The sequence below is a fragment of the Salvelinus fontinalis genome, chromosome 6 (genome assembly GCF_029448725.1).
Source record: "Salvelinus fontinalis isolate EN_2023a chromosome 6, ASM2944872v1, whole genome shotgun sequence".
Classification (NCBI taxonomy): Eukaryota; Metazoa; Chordata; class Actinopteri; order Salmoniformes; family Salmonidae; genus Salvelinus; species Salvelinus fontinalis.
Genome location: NC_074670.1, coordinates 4,531,503 through 4,553,792, shown reverse-complemented (window position 1 = coordinate 4,553,792; position 22,290 = coordinate 4,531,503). Strand labels below are relative to the sequence as shown.

The 22,290-nt window shown below is 46.2% G+C and overlaps 3 protein-coding genes across 9 annotated transcripts in view; 1 reads left to right on the top strand and 2 right to left on the bottom strand.

Moving 5' to 3' along the window:
* Nucleotides 1-1,076: 1,076 nt before the first annotated feature.
* On the bottom strand, nt 1,077-3,060 carry kiaa1143 (KIAA1143 ortholog). The gene is made up of 3 exons (XM_055924617.1): nt 2,833-3,060; nt 2,316-2,457; nt 1,077-2,089 (listed from the first exon to the last, which is right to left on the bottom strand). The coding sequence occupies exons 1-3, from the start codon at nt 2,953-2,955 to the stop codon at nt 1,887-1,889; spliced, it is 468 nt and encodes a 155-aa protein (XP_055780592.1). The 5' UTR covers nt 2,956-3,060; the 3' UTR covers nt 1,077-1,886.
* An 87-nt stretch (nt 3,061-3,147) lies between these two features.
* On the top strand, nt 3,148-5,536 carry LOC129856878 (transmembrane protein 42-like). Its single transcript, XM_055924618.1, has 3 exons — nt 3,148-3,349; nt 3,500-3,646; nt 4,002-5,536. Exons 1-3 carry the CDS (start codon nt 3,170-3,172, stop codon nt 4,134-4,136), a joined length of 462 nt encoding a protein of 153 aa, XP_055780593.1. The 5' UTR covers nt 3,148-3,169; the 3' UTR covers nt 4,137-5,536.
* Nucleotides 5,537-6,098: 562 nt separating this feature from the next.
* The window catches only part of zdhhc3a (zinc finger DHHC-type palmitoyltransferase 3a), a 31,475-nt gene continuing 15,283 nt past the window's right edge, over nt 6,099-22,290 (bottom strand). For 6 of the 7 annotated variants that reach the window (XM_055924609.1, XM_055924613.1, XM_055924612.1 and 3 more), the window contains 3 exons: nt 20,191-20,272; nt 17,638-17,768; nt 6,099-7,165 (listed from right to left, as the gene is read on the bottom strand). In XM_055924609.1, coding sequence (XP_055780584.1) covers nt 6,959-7,165; nt 17,638-17,768; nt 20,191-20,272 — 420 coding nt within the window. In that variant the 3' untranslated portion in view covers nt 6,099-6,958. Of the gene's footprint in view, nt 7,166-9,872; nt 12,657-17,637; nt 17,769-20,190; nt 20,273-22,290 lie in introns of those variants that run through there. The other variant, XM_055924616.1, reaches the window with a different exon arrangement.

Genomic DNA, 22,290 nt, shown 5'->3' with positions numbered 1-22,290 from the left:
ATGTTTTTTAAATATTTTTTATACCATTATTAAAAAAGGGTTTCATTTGTTTCCCTATATCATCTAATGTGGTTTACTAACGTCAGGTTTTGTGGGTCGATTTATGATGAAGATGCCTTCACAGGTTCTACCGCCAGGGACTTAGTCCGAGTGCCAGTCTGTTTATGGCGTCATACCAAATCATTGTCGTGGCAATGACAGCAACGGAGTTGGCAAGAGCAACCAACAGAACGGTGGGGCCCGAATGACTGGTCATTATACTCTTAAAAGTAAAGGTGTCTGGAAGAACCTTTCTGTTTGCCACACCGGCGGAACGTTTACATTTGAAAAAGGTTCCTCGAGAAACCCCTCTGAAAAGGTTCCTCGAGAAACCCCTCTGAAAAGGTTCCTCGAGAAACCCCTCTGAAAAGGGTCGTCGAGGAACCCCTCTGAAAAGGGTCGTCGAGGAACCCCTCTGAAAAGGGTCGTCGAGGAACCCCTCTGAAAAGGTTCCTAGAGAAACCCCTCTGAAAAGGGTCGTCGAGGAACTCCTGCGTAAAGATTCAAACCGGATCCTTTTTGTGATGGTAGGAGTTTTTTTTTTTTTTTACCTTTTTAAATATATATTGTAGAGGTGGCAGCCTATCAGATTGAAGGCGTGGCTTATTGGAGGCATGGCTTTCAGATAGTTATTTTTGGTCACCCGTTACCACCCCAACCTCCGAACCGTCTTTCTTATCAGTTTAACTACCTAGGTGATTAAAATCAGTCCTCTGTGATTTATCATCCTGGTAACTAAATCCAGTCCTCTGTGATTTAGCATCCTGGTAACTAAATCAGTCCTCTGGGATTTATCATCCTGGTAACTAAATCAGTCCTCTGTGATTTGAAGGGCCACATGTTCTCGTAAGGTTTAAAATGTAAAAGTGACACTATTTTCTATGGATAATAAAAATGTATCTCTCTCTGTTTTCACAGACCTTTCTCTGCATATTGTGAAAACTGTAAAAAGGTATTTGCTAATGAGAGACATTTTTGCAACATGACCTACTGACAGACCTGCTTTCTACAGAACATCCTATAGTATTATGCTATCGTAAGGCCTTGATGTATTTTAATAGTTACATTTCAAACTTATTCAACTAAAAAACATCATTTAAAAAAAAAAACGCACAATACAAATCACAGAAAAATCCAACACCTTGGCATAACAACAACAATGAAGTATTTAACTTCGACAACAGAGCTTCAAAAGATGTCGAAGCTAAAACATATTTCTACATCCAATGAATTATTGACTCTAGAAGTAGGAAAGTATCACATCAACTCTCCAGAATATATTTTTTTTGACCAAAACCACCAGCTCATTTCTTCCCCCTTAGTAGCTGTTGTCACACGGGTTACCTTGATTAAATCTTAGATCCAGACCCTGTGTTGGCTGTAGGAAAAAGTCCAGAGGGTCCACTGAAGGACGGACGACTCCAGTTGTAATGGATGGATAATAGGCCCACAGTGAGTCACAACATTTCCAACAGCAGAGACATATCTTACAGTCGACAAAGAATAACAGCATGCATCTTATGTATCTAAAGGTCTTTGATCGTGAATGTGATGATGGGGTTTGTTTCAGATACATTTCCAGATTCCACCTCCAGAAGAGAGGGGATTCCACCTCCAGAAGAGAGGGGATTCCACCTCCAGAAGAGAGGGGATGACCCGTAATGTCTAAGGATCTTAGTCTAGTGGGACAAACTACGATGTATGAGCTATTCTATGTTGGGTCTTTTTGCCCATAGTAAAAACCAACAACCGCAGTAGATCAGTTCCATAATCCAAGAGCGGATGATTGCTCTAGTCTGATGAGCGGTTGATTGTTCTAGTCTGAAATCCCTGCGGTGAATTAACTTCTAGTCCTCATCCTCATCCTCTCCGAAAGAGAGAAGACTCTTGTTTTTCACCTTCTTTTCAGACTTCTCCTCCTTTTTCTCTTCATCTCCTCCTTCACTCTTCTTCTTCTTGTTAGAGCTGGCGGTGATGCCCTGGAACTTGTCGGAGGAGCGCTTCGTGGGCTTCTTGAACAGGATCTTTCCGTCCGCGGGAGGCTTGTCTTCTGTAGGCAGCAAGGAGAAGAGGCAGATTAAGTACACAGACCCTGTATACACACAGTAGACAGTACAGACAGACACACAGTACAGAGACACACAGACCCTGTATACACTCAGTAGACACGGTAGACAGACAGACACACGGTACAGACAGACACACAGTACAGAGACACACTCCAATTAACACCAAGTTAATTTGATAGTTTAGGCTATTATATATGATTTATTTACCTTTTTCTGTACCATCCTTTACCTCTTTTATCTGTAACACTTCTTCAGCGCTTAAATCTCCCTTTTTGAGAATGACAACTTGAGGCAGCTCATCTTCACGATCACTGCCACTGTCATCCTCCAAGGCTGGCATCTCTAAACGCTGCGGGAACAGTGACAAGGTTGAATATCACCATATTCACATCATACCAGCCGCCCTTTCCATGATAAAAGGTACACATATCTGCAAAAATAGCCCTTCGTGTCAATGGAATATCTATAGTGGTCAAGGAATTGAATTATGCGAGAGAAAACCCAATCATTTTGAAGGGTGGTCAACTCTCCTGTAGAGCTAGCTAATAACGTTACTTGACTAGCTGAATCAAGATGTTAGCGCAGGACTCGAACTAAAACCTTTACATAGCTCTCCAGCGGGCTTGCCATACAGTCACGTATATACTGTAGCTCTGCATCCCACCTAAGGTTAACGTTAGTACATTTTACATAGGCTAGTTAACGTAGCACATTAGCGAAATACCTTGGTATCAATGGTGGGTCCTTCCTTAAAGCCAACATCTTTCTTGAATTTCTTTAAAAATGACGGTTCTGCTGGTTTCACCCACGATACGTTCGCTTTCGGACCCTTATTCATCTTAGCCATTTTGAGAGTTAGAACAAATTAAGGAAAGAAAGGTAATTTCAGGTTGTGTTTAGCCCGTCGTGTTTAGCGTGACATTAAATCGTCATCACCCTGCGCCTGCTGAAGGTCATATGATCCCAGAGGTGAGTCTGATTGGTTGAACCGAGTGAAGCCTTTTAGACAAGGAAGTAGTCAAATATGTGAGAGTAAAGTCTAGTTTAGATGCTAAATAAACATGATTTCAGGTGCGTTTTACGCATTATTAGCGGGCTTTCTTGGAGCCGTCGCCTCCTCGTCAGCCAAGCTATCTCTGGGCTCAGACTACCTCAAAGGGATGTGTGAAACAGGGCTGAAAACCTGGTTTCAGGATGGGGACTACAGGATTATTCAGGCGGAAACATCACCCTGCGAATGGGTGAGAGTATCTATATGGATGTATAATTTTCAAAGTGTGTATGTGTCAGAGGGAGACTGAGAGAAAGAATTTGTGTGTGAGAGATAGAATGTGTGTGTGAGACAGATACCATTCTACCAGAGACCACTAACAAGTCCTATTGTATTCCAGCTCCACATCCCTCTGCGGTTGCTGTGTGGAGGACTGCTGTTCACCAGTAATGCTGTGATGTGGACCTTCTTCTCCAAGGCTCTGAGACACTCCTCCTCCTCAGCCCGGGCCACGGTCACCACCACTGCATCCAACTTTGTTTCCTCTGTGAGTAGAGCAACTGGTTGATATCCATCACGGCACGTATTCATAAAATGTCTGAGTAGGAGTGTTAACCAGAGGATCAATTTCACCTTTTAGATCGTAATGATTAAGTCAGGAGGACCTGATCCTAGATCGGCACTGCTCCTCTGAGACGCTTTATGAATATGACCCCAGATCTCAGCTATCCAATTTATATGAACACAGTACAGTAGGCCTTTGGCGCTATAGAACATTGACCATAAGACCATAGTGGAACAGCATTATTGGCGCAATGACATCTGTGAATCACTGTATGAATACAGGTATTTTAGGCTATTTATGTTGCCAATCCCACTTCCATAGTCTGTACTGTGTTTAGGCATTCCTTGGGAAGCTGCTCTTTGGCGAGACCCACGCAGCACTGTGGTGGGTGGGCATCTCTCTAACGCTCTCAGGTTTACTGGTGCTGCACGGATCAACTTCCCAACCAGCAGAGGCCAAGAAGGAAGAGTGAAGGACTGTCCACATGTGGAATAAGAAGTGTAATAACAATTCCACTGCGTCAATCACCCCACTGGACCGCCTCGCCGTTAAACAAACGCTTTCTGGCTCAAATCATCTGGATTTCACGAGAACCATGTTCTATTACCACAAAAGGGCTTTGATGTTACACCTGACTGTACACGGATTCTAACATGTTACGCCTGACTGTACACGGATTCTAACATGTTACGCCTGACTGTACACGGATTCTAACACGTTACACCTGACTGTATACGGATTCTAACATGTTACACCTGACTGTACACGGATTCTAACATGTTACGCCTGACTGTACATGGATTCTAACATGTTACACCTGACTGTACACGGATTCTAACATGTTACACCTGACTGTACACGGATTCTAACATGTTACGCCTGACTGTACACGGATTCTAACATGTTACGCCTGACTGTACACGGATTCTAACATGTTACACCTGACTGTACACGGATTCTAACATGTTACGCCTCACTGTACACGGATTCTAACATGTTACGCCTGACTGTACATGTTACACCTAACTGTACATGTTACACCTGACTGTACACGGATTCTAACATGTTACGCCTGACTGTACACGGATTCTAACATGTTACACCTGACTGTACATGTTACACCTGACTGTACACGGATTCTAACATGTTACACCTGACTGTACACGGATTCTAACATGTTACGCCTGACTGTACATGTTACACCTAACTGTACATGTTACGCCTGACTGTACACGGATTCTAACATGTTACACCTGACTGTACACGGATTCTAACATGTTACGCCTGACTGTACATGTTACGCCTGACTGTACACGGATTCTAACATGTTACATCTGACTGTACACGGATTCTAACATGTTACACCTGCCTGTACATGGATTCTAACATGTTACACCTGACTGTACACGGATTCTAACATGTTACACCTGCCTGTACATGGATTCTAACATGTTACACCTGACTTTACATGGATTCTAACATGTTACACCTGACTGTACACGGATTCTAACATGTTACGCCTGACTTTACATGGATTCTAACATGTTACACCTGACTTTACATGGATTCTAACATGTTACACCTGACTGTACACGGATTCTAACATGTTACACCTGACTGTACACGGATTCTAACATGTTACGCCTGACTTTACATGGATTCTAATGTACGATATGACCAAGGTCTGCACTCCATACACAAACATGATCAGGCTTTTCAACACTACATTATTATGCAAACAAAGAATTTTGAATACTACTGTTGATATGTATATTTTATTGACAATATTGTAGTGACCTGAAAGACTAAATGCATATCAATTTATTGAAATTAGAGTTTTGTAAATAAACCTTTACATGAAATATCTTGTCACTTAATCTCTGACATGTTTTTCATTCTGTAGTCAAACTAATATGAGAACCAATCAATACATGGATAAACTAATATGAGAACCAATCAATACATGGATAAACTAATATGAGAACCAATCAATACATGGATAAACTAATATGAGAACCAATCAATACATGGATAAACTAATATGAGAACCAATCAATACATGGATAAAGTACGATATCAACGACAACTTCCCTTTTATTCAAATGTTAAAAGTAAACAATAGTGGTCCCATGATATGGAGCATTCATTTGACTGTAGAAGTCCTCCCTAGTAACCATCGTAGTCCTCCCTAGTAACCATCGTAGTCCTCCCTAGTAACCATCGTAGAAAGTACAGTAGAAACCATCCACCATCACCTAACCCCCCCCCCCCCCCCAACTATCACCTAACCCCCCCCCCCCAACTATCACCTAACCCGCCCCCCAACTATCACCTAACCCCCCCCCCCCCAACTATCACCTAACCCCCCCCCCAACTATCACCTAACCCCCACCCCCCCAACTATCACCTAACCCCCCCCCCCCCCCCCCCCCCCCCCAATAAAAGTGTTCTCTCTACATTTTCCAGATGAAAAGAATGAATTGTTTAGATAAGGCCCTTTAATTAACACACTTAAAGGTAATGTAATTCTCTGACATGATAATACAAATAGAAAAAAAGTTAAAACTGTTACCACCTCATTTGCATACTTTACAGTACAAGGCCAGTAACTATAAATTCTCAACTTGACAGTTTATAAAAAAGGCACTTGGTGAAGTAAGATTAGAGGACAGGCCACGGACCGTCTAGATTCTGCATAGTCCACAGGTCGTTTTCTAGGAGGTCTTCCCGTAATACAACTGAACCACGTAGAGCTGTGTATGCAGGAGCTGCTCGGGACTACTGAAGGAGCCCGTTTGGGTCAATCCAACTCGTCTTCGTTGGGACTCTCGTACCTCGTTCACATCACCAGGGGGTATAAGACCTGGGACATGTTGTGGCTCATTCTAAAAAGGACATTTGGTGCAGGATCCCTTTTAATGGCTTTGGTCCAAGCAGCAGTAGCACTGTAGGGAGGACGCCGCACTAGACCGGGTGGAGTCTGTGTAGAAATAGAATGAATAGAACTGGCGTCTCTCTATAGAAGCCTAGTCCAGACCCCCCCCCCACACTCCGAGGGTGTCTCAGGGAGAGTTGGGATATGCAGAAAACTAAAAATGTCCAATTCACACTGGTACATGTCTGAAATAGGACAAATGTATGCACCCTCCTAATTATTATGTCAACGATGCCATAATGAATCACAATAGCAGGCTTCCATAGACCTTGTACCCAGGAGTTCACCAGTCAAACCTGCCAGGGTGTGAGGTTCCACACCCATTCTATTCATTCTAGTTCTATGGGAGTCTTATGACACTAGACCAGCGGTATCTCTATGACGTCGTCCTCGATGATCTCCCCCTGCGGCAGCACCACGTGGTCATTGGGATCCCTCGTACAGCGGAGGTCAGAGAAGGGACTGAGCCAGGATGGGGAGAAGGGCCCTCCAAACGCTGACTTCATTGCCTCCCAGCAGGAAGTCTTCTCCCACCTGGCCTTCTCCCCCTTCAGACGCTCAATGCCCTGGAACAGAGAGAGAGACAGAGACAGACAGAGACGGAGAGAGACAGAGACGGAGACAGTGAGCTGTAGACAGAGGAAACTGAATTAAAACATTTCATTCATTTAGGGGCCCTAAGTAAAATGTTCCCTTAGTCATGCATTGGTTTCAATGGGAGATCCAGTGAAAAATGTGACTTAAATGGCTGGTTTCCTGAACCCAGATGAAGTCTCCTCTTGGACTAACATGCACGCTCAAATGGACAAGTCATGGGTGTGGAAACCGGGCCACATTATTTCTGACAAGGCACAGACACTGACTGTGTTGTCTTGTTCTACGTGTTGTTGAAGTTGTTGGCGCACGACAACACAGTGAGCAGTCTCCAGACTAATTCTGTCAATGAAGACGTCCATACATCCCAGGTCTTAAACATCAACCTATAAAACCCAATCAGGAGACAATAAGAAACGTTCAGAAATACATGCATCATGCTTTGTTGTTGTTTAGGAAAACTCAGTCACTCCACAATAATGTTGGGTTTAAGTGTGTGCAGTAGGACCTCCGTCCCACAGCGCGCGGGGCTTACCTCCGTCCCACAGCGCGCGGGGCTTACCTCCGTCCCACAGCCGCGCGGGGCTTACCTCCGTCCCACAGCGCGCGGGGCTTACCTCCGTCCCACAGCCGCGCGGGGCTTACCTCCGTCCCACAGCGCGCGGGGCTTACCTCCGTCCCACAGCGCGCGGGGCTTACCTCCGTCCCACAGCGCGCGGGGCTTACCTCCGTCCCACAGCGCGCGGGGCTTACCTCCGTCCCACAGCGCGCGGGGCTTACCTCCGTCCCACAGCGCGCGGGGCTTACCTCCGTCCCACAGCGCGCGGGGCTTACCTCCGTCCCACAGCGCGCGGGGCTTACCTCCGTCCCACAGCGCGCGGGGCTTACCTCCGTCCCACAGCGCGCGGGGCTTACCTCCGTCCCACAGCGCGCGGGGCTTACCTCCGTCCCACAGCGCGCGGGGCTTACCTCCGTCCCACAGCGCGCGGGGCTTACCTCCGTCCCACAGCGCGCGGGGCTTACCTCCGTCCCACAGCGCGCGGGGCTTACCTCCGTCCCACAGCGCGCGGGGCTTACCTCCGTCCCACAGCGCGCGGGGCTTACCTCCGTCCCACAGCGCGCGGGGCTTACCTCCGTCCCACAGCGCGCGGGGCTTACCTCCGTCCCACAGCCACGCGGGGCTTACCTCCGTCCCACAGCGCGCGGGGCTTACCTCCGTCCCACAGCGCGCGGGGCTTACCTCCGTCCCACAGAGCGCGGGGCTTACCTCCGTCCCACAGAGCGCGGGGCTTACCTCCGTCCCACAGCCGCGCGGGGCTTACCTCCGTCCCACAGCCGCGCGGGGCTTACCTCCGTCCCACAGCCGCGCGGGGCTTACCTCCGTCCCACAGCCGCGCGGGGCTTACCTCCGTCCCACAGCCGCGCGGGGCTTACCTCCGTCCCACAGCGTTCAGAAAGCAGCCAGTCGGACGGCCTCAGTGCTCAGAGAGAGACAGTTAAAAGCTTCAGTAGAAAAATGGTAGGAGACACATCAGCTTCCCAGTCAACCAAAGCCAACGCAGAGTAAGGACAGATATAGGAGACACATCAGCTTCCCAGTTAACCAACGCAGAGTAAGGACAGATATAGGAGACATCAGCTTCCCAGTTAACCAACGCAGAGTAAGGACAGATATAGGAGACATCAGCTTCCCAGTTAACCAACGCAGAGTAAGGACAGATATAGGAGACATCAGCTTCCCAGTTAACCAACGCAGAGTAAGGACAGATATAGGAGACATCAGCTTCCCAGTTAACCAACGCAGAGTAAGGACAGATATAGGAGACATCAGCTTCCCAGTTAACCAACGCAGAGTAAGGACAGATATAGGACACATCAGCTTCCCAGTTAACCAACGCAGAGTAAGGACAGATATAGGAGACATCAGCTTCCCAGTTAACCAACGCAGAGTAAGGACAGATATAGGAGACATCAGCTTCCCAGTTAACCAAAGCCAACGCAGAGTAAGGACAGATATAGGAGACATCAGCTTCCCAGTTAACCAACGCAGAGTAAGGACAGATATAGGAGACATCAGCTTCCCAGTTAACCAACGCAGAGTAAGGACAGATATAGGAGACATCAGCTTCCCAGTTAACCAAAGCCAACGCAGAGTAAGGACAGATATAGGAGACACATCAGCTTCCCAGTTAACCAACGCAGAGTAAGGACAGATATAGGAGACATCAGCTTCCCAGTTAACCAACGCAGAGTAAGGACAGATATAGGAGACATCAGCTTCCCAGTTAACCAAAGCCAACGCAGAGTAAGGACAGATATAGGAGACACATCAGCTTCCCAGTTAACCAACGCAGAGTAAGGACAGATATAGGAGACATCAGCTTCCCAGTTAACCAACGCAGAGTAAGGACAGATATAGGAGACATCAGCTTCCCAGTTAACCAACGCAGAGTAAGGACAGATATAGGAGACATCAGCTTCCCAGTTAACCAACGCAGAGTAAGGACAGATATAGGACACATCAGCTTCCCAGTTAACCAACGCAGAGTAAGGACAGATATAAGGGGCGTGCATACAAAAAACACCCATTGCAAGATGACACGATATAAAAACAACAGTTCCTTGGAGAAAAGAGAATTCATATGGACATGTGACATAAAAAGAAAAAAAAGAAACAGCTTATTAACCAAATGGGAAATATTTATTCTTTCTCTGTGCCAAAAAGTGTTGAAAAATGTCAATGAAAAGAAAAGAACCGTTAGGTCCAGCTTGCTCACAGGCAAGACACTCACAGCAGCAGTCAGGTCACTTCCCAAACAGCACTCTGTTCCCCTCTATAGCACACTACTTTTGACCAGGGCCCATATAAAAGTAGCGCACTACTTTTGACCAGGGCCCATAGAAAAGTAGCGCACTACTTTTGACCAGGGCCCATAGAAAAGTAGCGCACTACTTTTGACCAGGGCCCATAGAAAAGTAGCGCACTACTTTTGACCAGGGCCCATAGAAAAGTAGCGCACTACTTTTGACCAGGGCCCATAGAAAAGTAGCGCACTACTTTTGACCAGGGCCCATAGAAAAGTAGCGCACTACTTTTGACCAGGGCCCATAGAAAAGTAGCGCACTACTTTTGACCAGGGCCCATAGAAAAGTAGTGCACTACTTTTGACCAGGGCCCATATAAAAGTAGTGCACTACTTTTGACCAGGGCCCATAGAAAATAGTGCACTACTTTTGACCAGGGCCCATAGAAAGTAGTGCACTATATAGGGAATAGGGTGCCATTTGAGGATGCAGCCTCAGTTAGGTGACAGTCCTCCTCAACAACCATCCATTCAAACAGAACACAACAGAAGGTCAAAGATACAGGTGAAGAACAATCCCAATGTTGACCAATGACAGAACGGCCCGGTTTCCCCCAGACACAGATTACACCTAGTCCACCACTCAAAAGCATTATCACCAGAGATTCAAAGAGATTATTAATTCTAGGACTAAACTTAATCTGTCTGTCTGGGAAACTGGCCCAATTCAGTTGGTTTTCAAGCATACAAAAGATCATATGAGAAAAAGTAACATTTATAAACTCCACTGATAGATAGATCTCAGAAAAAGTGCATATTTGTCATGATTTATGACGTGTAGCCAGCTTGATATTTTGATGTTGATATTGGAGTCAAACTACTACTGTATAATCAGTTTCGTTGGTTAATATTTTAGTATTTAGTAATACTCCCGTTTTATGTTACAAAATATATTTGAACTTGTTAAGTTCGTTTTGTGAATCACGACCTCTGGTTTACACATCTCCTGAAAAACTCCAAAAATTTAAGTTTTAATTCCAACATAAAAACGTAAATTCTGGAGAAACTACAGAATAAAAAATAAAGTGACTTTTATATGCAGAACTTGGCACACATAGAAATGAGAAAGCAAGATCAAATGAATTACCGCCAACTTTTACACAAATATTCTGAAACACCTTCATGTTTTATTCCTAAAAGAAGGATCAACTTGAAATGAGCAGCATGTAGACTGGAACTTTAACTTTCTTTAAAACACAAGACAATATGAGTGTTTAACAAAGTAAAAGGACTAACCTACTGATCCCTCAACACACTATACTTCCACCTGGCTTTAAAAGCCTCTGAAAACAGTCAACTGTACAGGCCTAGTGAAAAGACCATGTTCCCCTGTGCTGGGTGAGGTGTTTATCAGAGAAGAATCACAAGGAGGGAGGGGTTTAGTTTTGACTGACAGGAGGGAGGGAGGGGTTTAGTTTTGACTGACAGGAGGGAGGGGTTTAGTTTTGACTGACAGGAGGGAGGGAGGGGTTTAGTTTTGACTGACAGGAGGGAGGGAGGGGTTTAGTTTTGACTGACAGGAGGATGGAAGGTAGCCCGAGTGCCAGATCGGTTTGTGCTATTATATCAACTTCTGACTTGACATGATAGCGCCAACAAACTGTCACTCGGAGAGAGGAGAGAGAGAGGGGAGGAGAAGAGACAGAGAGGGGGGAGGAGAAGAGACAGAGAGGGGGGACAGAGGGGGGAGGAGAGAGACAGAGAGGGGGGAGGAGAGGGACACAGAGACAGGGGACAGAGGGGGGAGGAGAGAGACAGAGAGGGGGGGAGGAGAGGGACAGAGAGGGGGGAGGAGAGGGACAGAGAGGGGGGACACAGGGGGGGGAGAGAGAGGGACACAGAGGGGGGGAGAGAGACAGAGAGGGGGGGGGGGAGAGGGACACAGAGGGGGGGAGAGAGAGAGGGACACAGAGAGAGAGGGACACAGAGGGGGGAGAGAGAGAGGGACACAGAGAGAGAGGGACACAGAGGGGGGGAGAGAGAGAGGGACACAGAGAGAGAGGCACACAGAGGGGGGGGAGAGAGAGAGGGACACAGGGGGGGGGGGGAGGGACACAGAGGGGGGGAGAGAGAGAGGGACACAGAGAGAGAGGGACACAGAGGGGGGGAAAGAGAGAGGGACACAGAGGGAAAAGTGATTCAGAAAACCAGAACAAATCAACATGAGGGTTAAAACAGACACGGTTGAAATGTTTTACAATTGATCTTTTTCTCTGCAACTCCACTTGACTTTTGTTCCCAAGCAACATAAAAAACAACGTGGCAATTATAGAAAGCAATAATGATTAAGTTGTTCAGAGTTAGGAGGGATTACAATCACGTTCAGCATTGTCAAGGAGTGTTGGGGAGTCAGGGTGAGAGATGGGGTGGTTGGAACAGAGCGGTGTTAACACACCTCTGTCTCAGAGTCTGTTTCCCCCCCGGGTGGCTAAGCTCAGACCACATACTGGTAGGATTCAGCTTTCCCGTGGGCCTTCCCCGGTTGGGTCAACGGGAGAAACCAGAATATGGAGAAGGGGTGTCCAAATACCGCCTTCGTGTTCATCCACTTAGTTTTTTTACCCCATCTTTTCTCCTCCTTTTTCAACTGTTCTATGCCCTGGAAAAACGAGAGACAACCACACTTCAGTGTACTGTGAACCAATCAAACTACTCCCTGCCTAACTGACCAATCACAAGATCCCCTTTGCTTTTTTCCTTTTGATTTAAAACAACTCTTTCAAATCTAAAGTTACGAAGTGGCTTAAGTTATGACGTAACGGCCATAGGCTAATGTACTGGCTAAACGGCCATAGGCTAATGTACTGGCTAAACGGTCATAGGCTAATGTACTCACTAACGCATTCGAAAAGTATTCAGACCTCTTGACTTTTTCCACATTTTGTTACGTTACAGCCTTATTCTAAAATTAATCAAATTAAAATCCTCAATCTACACACAATAGTTTATTTTTTCAAGTTTATTTTTTTTATATAGCCCTTCGTACATCAGCTAATATCCCGAAGTGCTGTACAGAAACCCAGCCTAAAACCCCAAACAGCAAGCAATGCAGGTGTGGAAGCACGGTGGCTAGGAAAAACTCCCTAGAAAAGGCCAAAACCTAGGAAGAAACCTAGAGAGGAACCAGGCTATGAGGGGTGGCCAGTCCTCTTCTGGCTGTGCCGGGTGGAGATTATAACAGAACTATGCCAAGATGTTCAAAATGTTCATAAGTGACAAGCATGGTCAAATAATAATCATGAATAATTTTCAGTTAGCTTTTCATAGCTGATCATTAAGAGTTGAAAACAGCAGGTCTGGGACAGGTGGCGGTTCCATAACCGCAGGCAGAACAGTTGAAACTGGAATAGCAGGAATACCCCATAACAATACCCCATAATGACATCACAATACCCCATAATGACAAAGCAAAGACAGGTTTAGAAATTTTTACAAATGTCTTACAATTAAAAAACAGAAATATCACATTTACATAAGTATTCAGACCCTTTACTCAGTACTTTGTTGAAGCACCTTTGGCAGTGATTACAGCCTTGAGTCTTCTTGGGTATTACGCTACAAGCTTGTCACACCTGTATTTTGGGGAGTGTCTCATTCTTCTCTGCAGATCCTCTCAAGCTCTGTCAGGTTGGATGGGGAGTGTCGCTGCACAGCTATTTTCAGGTCTCTCCAGAGCTGTTCGATCGGGTTCAAGTCCAGGCTCTGGCTGGCCAACTCAAGGACATTCAGAGACTTGTCCCGAAGCCACTCCTGCGTTGTCTTGGCTGTGTGCTTAGGGTCGTTGTCCTGTTGGAAGGTGAACCTTTGCCCCAGTCTGAGGTCCTGAGCGCTCTGGAGCAGGTTTTCATCAAGGATCTCTCTTCACTTTGCTCCGTTCATCTTTCCCTTGATCCTGACTAGTCTCCCAGTTCCTGCTGCTGAAAAACATCCCCACAGCAATATGCTGCAACCACCATGCTTCACCGTAGGGATGGTGCCAGGTTTCCTCCAGATGTGACGCTTGGCATTCAGAACAAAGAGTTCAATATTGGTTTCATCAGACCAGAGAATCTTGTTTCTCATGGTCTGAGAGTACTTTAGGTGCCTTTTGGCAAACTCCAAGCGGGCTGTCATGTGCATTTTACTGAGGAGTGGCTTCCGTCTGGCCTCTCTCTACCATAAAGGCCTGATTGGTGGAATGCTGCAGAGATGGTTGTCCTTCCGGAAGGTTCTCCCATCTCCACAGACAAACTCTGGGACTCTGTCAGAGTGACCATTGGGTTCTTGGTCACCTTGCTCAGTTTGGCCGGGCGGCCAGCTCTAGGTAGTGTCTTGGTGCTTCCAAACTTGTTCCATTTAAGAATGGAGGCCACTGTGTTCTTGGGGACCTTCAATGCTACAGACATTGTTTTGGTACCCTTCCCCAGATCTGTACCTTGACACAATCCTGTCTCGGAGCTCTACGGACAATTCTTTCGACCTCATGGCTTGGTTTTTGCTCTGACGTCAACTGTGGGACCTTATATTGACAGGTGTGTGCCTTTCCAAATCATGTCCAATTAATTGAATTTACCACAGGTGTACTCCAATCAAGTTGTAGAAACATCTCAAGGATGATCAATGGAAACAGGATGCACCTGAGCTCAATTTTGAGTCTCATAGAAGAGGGTCTGAATACTTATGTAAATTAGGTATCTGTTTTTTATTTTATGAGGGATTTTTAATTTTTTGTATCAATTTTAGAATACGGCTGTAACGTAACAAAATGTGGAAAAAGTCAAAGGGTCTGAATACTTTCTGAATGGACTAAATGTCAACACACTGATGTCTAATGAACATCCTTCCTCACTTGTGAGGCTCCATGAGAGAGAGAATACAGCCATACAAAAGATATCAACTTCTAGGAATACAACCAGGCCCCGACTACGCCCACCCACGCCCCGACTACGCCCCGACTACGCCCACCCACGCCCCGACTACGCAATCAGGCCTGAAGTTGCAGACAAAAATACGTTAGAGCAAGAAAGCAGAGTTAGTTTGAGTTTTAAAGCACTAAACATTGTACAGACATGCATAGAACATAGAGAGGTCTACAGTCTACCATAGAACCCACAGAGAGGTCTAGAGTCTACCATAGACCACACAGAGAGGTCTACAGTCTACCATAGACCACACAGAGAGGTCTACAGTCTACCATAGACCACACAGAGAGGTCTACAGTCTACCATAGACCACACAGAGAGGTCTACAGTCTACCATAGACCACACAGAGAGGTCTACAGTCTACCATAGACCACACAGAGAGGTCTACAGTCTACCATAGACCACACAGAGAGGTCTACAGTCTACCATAGACCACACAGAGAGGTCTACAGTCTACCATAGACCACACAGAGAGGTCTACAGTCTACCATAGAACCCACAGAGAGGTCTACAGTCTACCATAGACCACACAGAGAGGTCTACAGTCTACCATAGAACCCACAGAGAGGTCTACAGTCTACCATAGACCACACAGAGAGGTCTACAGTCTACCATAGACCACACAGAGAGGTCTACAGTCTACCATAGACCACACAGAGAGGTCTACAGTCTACCATAGACCACACAGAGAGGTCTACAGTCTACCATAGACCACACAGAGAGGTCTACAGTCTACCATAGACCACACAGAGAGGTCTACAGTCTACCATAGACCACACAGAGAGGTCTAGAGTCTACCATAGACCACACAGAGAGGTCTACAGTCTACCATAGACCACACAGAGAGGTCTACAGTCTACCATAGAACCCACAGAGAGGTCTACAGTCTACCATAGACCACACAGAGAGGTCTACAGTCTACCATAGACCACACAGAGAGGTCTACAGTCTACCATAGACCACACAGAGAGGTCTACAGTCTACCATAGACCACACAGAGAGGTCTACAGTCTACCATAGACCACACAGAGAGGTCTACAGTCTACCATAGACCACACAGAGAGGTCTACAGTCTACCATGGAGACGGACAAGACCACAGAGAGGTCTACAGTCTACCATAGACCACACAGAGAGGTCTACAGTCTACCATAGACCACACAGAGAGGTCTACAGTCTACCATAGACCACACAGAGAGGTCTACAGTCTACCATAGACCACACAGAGAGGTCTACAGTCTACCATAGACCACACAGAGAGGTCTACAGTCTACCATAGACCACACAGAGAGGTCTACAGTCTACCATAGACCACACAGANAGAGGTCTACAGTCTACCATAGAACCCACAGAGAGGTCTACAGTCTACCATAGACCACACAGAGAGGTCTACAGTCTACCATAGAACCCACAGAGAGGTCTACAGTCTACCATAGACCACACAGAGAGGTCTACAGTCTACCATAGACCACACAGAGAGGTCTACAGTCTACCATAGACCACACAGAGAGGTCTACAGTCTACCATAGACCACACAGAGAGGTCTACAGTCTACCATAGACCACACAGAGAGGTCTACAGTCTACCATAGACCACACAGAGAGGTCTACAGTCTACCATAGACCACACAGAGAGGTCTAGAGTCTACCATAGACCACACAGAGAGGTCTACAGTCTACCATAGACCACACAGAGAGGTCTACAGTCTACCATAGACCACACAGAGAGGTCTACAGTCTACCATAGACCACACAGAGAGGTCTAGAGTCTACCATAGACCACACAGAGAGGTCTACAGTCTACCATAGAACCCACAGAGAGGTCTACAGTCTACCATAGACCACACAGAGAGGTCTACAGTCTACCATAGACCACACAGAGAGGTCTACAGTCTACCATAGACCACACAGAGAGGTCTACAGTCTACATGGTTTATGACGGTACAAGACCATCAGAGAGGAAACTGATTCTTCCTCACAGAGAGGTCTACAGTCTACTAAATACATGGTTTATGACGGTACAAGAGAGGAAACTGATCCTCTCACACAGATACATGGACACGTTCCTTCCTACTTGCTGACAGTAATCTCAACAGAATATCAACAAGCCTTGAGCCGTTTCAAGTTGAAAACTTCCTTTACATAAGAAAATGTCTGTTACTGTAGAAACAAAACTGGACTCATAAATCCCCACAGAGAGATGATCCTACTACAAGCAGAGCCTTCTATTTTACACTCCTCTTAGACACTAACTTCTACTTAAATCCAATTTTTCAGGACACTAAGTGAACATTTCCACCCAAGTGGAAGTTAGGATTCACCTCTATATGGGTAAGCTGCTGTAGAGAGGTTAAGGGTCATATTCATACATACAGTAGATAAGCACCAAAGCAACAGCAGTGGGGAGCAGACTTGGCTTAAATACATAGGTCAAATACTTGGGAGGTGCACTTTATGAAGTTTGCCCGTACAATGGAATAGGCCCAGCTGAAACGCCAATGGAATAGGCCCAGCTGAAACGCCAATGGAATAGTCCCAAAAGTGCAACCCCTCCCCCCTGCACATCAGCCAAGCTATATAAATCATACCTAAAGCACTTGACATCCCATGATGTATTTAATCCAAGTCTGATGAGGAGGAGGTGACGGGAGAAGAGAGGAACACACTGGTCTACGACTTACCGTCTCATCTGTACAGATGGAATGGACCTGAGTCCCGAACATCACAGAGGTGAAGATGAGGAAGAGGAGGGCCTCAAAGCACAGGAGGATGAGGAGGATGACTGTCGCAGGAGGTGAGAAGGAACTGCACTCTGGGAGTTGGAGTTCAGGAGGGAGGGGGGACAGGTTTACAGTCACAGCACAGTGGAAGCAACATTTCTAGAAGGGTTGATGTGTTCTAGGCAGCTGGATGCTAAGCACATTGTACATCACAGTGTTTTCAGACAGATGACGGGGACATGACTGGGACATGACTGGGACATGACTGGGACATGACTGGGACATGACTGGGACATGACTGGGACATGACTGGGACATGACTGGGACATGACTGGGACATGACTGGGACATGACTGGGACATGACAGGGACATGACAGGGACATGACAGGGACATGACAGGGACATGACAGGGACAATGGCAAAGGTGAATAAAGACGTCGGGATTCAGTTATGACGTCATTGTTTTAGCACCGTCTACAGAGTTTTTAAACTACGGCACGCGACATGGGTCAATGTGCCAATAAACTTTTGGGGCTTTTCAAAATGAACAATATGCAGAGTTGAATCACACACAGACAGTCTGTGAGCAACGCGGACACCGACCGAGCAACGCGGACACCGACCGAGCAACGCGGACACCGACCGAGCAACGCGGACACCGACCGAGCAACGCGGACACCGACCGAGCAACGCGGACACCGACCGAGCAACGTACTGCAGCACTGCAGAGCTATACCCTATGTGGAAACCAGGTGACTCCATATTCTCTGAGCGTCTGGGTATAAACAACCTTCACATAACGGCCGTGCACGGCGCAGTGCCCAACGGAACGGCCGTGCCAGTGACCAAAAGGAATACTGAGTGTCAGGAAGTACAGGACGTCAAACTAAAAAGGAGTGCCCTGTCCTTTATGACTTTGCTAGAGGAAGATTAACTAGGAGAGTAACTTGAACAGTTTAGCCATGAGATGGGCGGGTATTGAATAGTTTAGCCATGAGATGGGCGGGTATTGAACAGTTTAGCCATGAGATGGGCGGGTATTGAACAGTTTAGCCATGAGATGGGCGGGTATTGAACAGTTTAGCCATGAGATGGGCGGGTATTGAACAGTTTAGCCATGAGATGGGCGGGTATTGAACAGTTTAGCCATGAGATGGGCGGGTATTGAACACTATAGCCATGAGATGGGCGGGTATTGAACACTATAGCCATGAGATGGGCGGGTATTGAACAGTTTAGCCATGAGATGGGCGGGTATTGAACACTATACCCATGAGATGGGCGGGTATTGAACACTATACCCATGAGATGGGCGGGTATTGAACAGTTTAGCCATGAGATGGGCGGGTATTGAACACTATACCCATGAGATGGGCGGGTATTGAACAGTTTAGCCATGAGATGGGCGGGTATTGAACAGTTTAGCCATGAGATGGTCGGGTATTGAACAGTTTAGCCATGAGATGGTCGGGTATTGAACAGTTTAGCCATGAGATGGGCGGGTATTGAACAGTTTAGCCATGAGATGGGCGGGTATTGAACAGTTTAGCCATGAGATGGGCGGGTATTGAACAGTTTAGCCATGAGATGGGCGGGTATTGAACAGTTTAGCCATGAGATGGGCGGGTATTGAACAGTTTAGCCATGAGATGGGCGGGTATTGAACAGTTTAGCCATGAGATGGGCGGGTATTGAACAGTTTAGCCATGAGATGGGCGGGTATTGAACAGTTTAGCCATGAGATGGGCGGGTATTGAACAGTTTAGCCATGAGATGGGCGGGTATTGAACAGTTTAGCCATGAGATGGGCGGGTATTGAACAGTTTAGCCATGAGATGGATGGGTATTGAACAGTTTAGCCATGAGATGGATGGGTATTGAACAGTTTAGCCATGAGATGGGTGGGTATGGAACAGTTTCCCCATGAGATGGGTGGGTATTGAACAGTTTAGCCATGAGATGGGTGGGTATTGAACAGTTTAGCCATGAGATGGGTGGGTATTGAACAGTTTCCCCATGAGATGGGTGGGTATTTAACAGTTTCCCATGAGATAGGTGGGTATTGAACAGTTTAGCCATGAGATGGGCGGGTATTGAACAGTTTAGCCATGAGATGGGCGGGTATTGAACAGTTTCCCCATGAGATGGGTGGGTATTGAACAGTTTAGCCATGAGATGGGCGGGTATTGAACAGTTTAGCCATGAGATGGGCGGGTATTGAAGAGTTTAGCCATGAGATGGGTGGGTATTGAACAGTTTAGCCATGAGATGGGTGGGTATTGAACAGTTTAGCCATGAGATGGGTGGGTATTGAACAGTTTCCCCATGAGATGGGTGGGTATTGAACAGTTTCCCATGAGATGGGTGGGTATGGCCTCATCTGAAATACTTAACAATGGTCTCTGGTTATGTTCTTATGGTTGACAGGAGCTGATTGAAAGATCATTGTGTCATCATGAGATCTAGATCAAACCAATGAGAAGCCAGGTTAAAAAAAGGTCAGAAGCACTTACTTGTCCAATCATCTTCGAAGCAGTACAGGAAGTGGAAGACCACCATCACCAGAGAGTGGAGAGAGATGAGTGCAATGTACATCTGGAACACACAGACTCATGGTAAGACAGGGTGCTCTGGAACACACAGACTCATGGTAAGACAGGGTGCTCTGGAACAGTTTCCCCATGAGATGGGTGGGTATTGAACAGTTTCCCATGAGATGGGCGGGTATTGAACAGTTTAGCCATGATGGGCGGGTATTGAACAGTTTAGCCATGAGATGGGTGGGTATTGAACAGTTTCCCATGAGATGGGCGGGTATTGAACAGTTTCCCATGAGATGGGCGGGTATTGAACAGTTTCCCATGAGATGGGCGGGTATTGAACAGTTTAGCCATGAGACGGGCGGGTATTGAACAGTTTAGCCATGAGACGGGCGGGTATGGAACAGTTTAGCCACGAGATGGGCGGGTATGGAACAGTTTAGCCACGAGATGGGCGGGTATGGAACAGTTTAGCCATGAGATGGGCGGGTATGGAACAGTTTAGCCATGAGATGGGCGGGTATGGAACAGTTTAGCCATGAGATGGGCGGGTATGGAACAGTTTAGCCATGAGATGGGCGGGTATGGAACAGTTTAGCCATGAGATGGGCGGGTATTGAACAGTTTAGCCATGAGATGGGCGGGTATTGAACAGTTTCCCCATGAGATGGGCGGGTATTGAACAGTTTAGCCATGAGATGTGCGGGTATTGAACAGTTTCCCATGAGATGGGTGGGTATTGAACGTAGTCACACAAACTGTAAGTCACTTTCAGGGCATTTGACAACCTAAACATCTTAATTCATAACTTTCCAATAGGTACTGTGTGTTGGCTACTTGTCTGTGTTATTGCAGCAGGCTGACGGTGTAATGGGGTCTACAGTATGGAATGTTCCAGTATGTAAAGTATGTAATGGTGTCTACAGTAAGGAATGTTCCAGTATGTAATGGTGTCTACCGTATGGAATGTTCCAGTATGTAAATGGGGTCTACAGTAAGGAATGTTCCAGTATGTAATGGTGTCTACCGTATGGAATGTTCCAGTATGGTAATGGTGTCTACAGTAAGGAATATTCCAGTATGTAATGGTGTCTACCGTATGGAATGTTCCAGTATGGTAATGGGGTCTACAGTATGGAATGTTCCAGTATGTAATGGGGTCTACAGTATGGAATGTTCCAGTATGTAATGGGGTCTACAGTAAGGACTGTTCCAGTATGTAATGGTGTCTACAGTATGGAATGTTCCAGTATGTAATGGTGTCTACAGTATGGAATGTTCCAGTATGTAATGGTGTCTACAGTATGGAATGTTCCAGTATGTAAAGTATGTAATGGTGTCTACCGTATGGAATGTTCCAGTATGTAATGGGGTCTACAGTATGGAATGTTCCAGTATGTAAAGTATGTAATGGTGTCTACAGTAAGGAATGTTCCAGTATGTAATGGTGTCTACAGTATGGAATGCTCCAGTATGTAATGGTGTCTACCGTATGGAATGTTCCAGTATGGTAATGGGGTCTACAGTATGGAATGTTCCAGTATGTAATGGGGTCTACAGTATGGAATGTTCCAGTATGTAATGGGGTCTACAGTATGGAATGTTCCAGTATGTAATGGGGTCTACAGTATGGAATGGTGTCTACAGTAAGGAATGTTCCAGTATGTAATGGTGTCTACAGTAAGGAATGTTCCAGTATGTAAATGGGGTCTACAGTAAGGGATGTTCCAGTATGTAAAGTATGTAATGGGGTCTACAGTATGGAATGTTCCAGTATGTGAAGTATGTAATGGGGTCTACAGTATGGAATGTTCCAGTATGTCATGGGGTCTACAGTATGGAATGTTCCAGTGTGGTAATGGGGTCTACAGTATGGAATGTTCCAGTGTGTAATGGGGTCTACAGTATGGAATGTTCCAGTATGTAAAGTATGTAATGGGGTCTACAGTATGGAATGTTCCAGTGTGGTAATGGGGTCTACAGTATGGAATGTTCCAGTATGTAATGGGGTCTATAGTATGGAATGTTCCAGTATGTGAAGTATGTAATGGGGTCTACAGTATGGAATGTTCC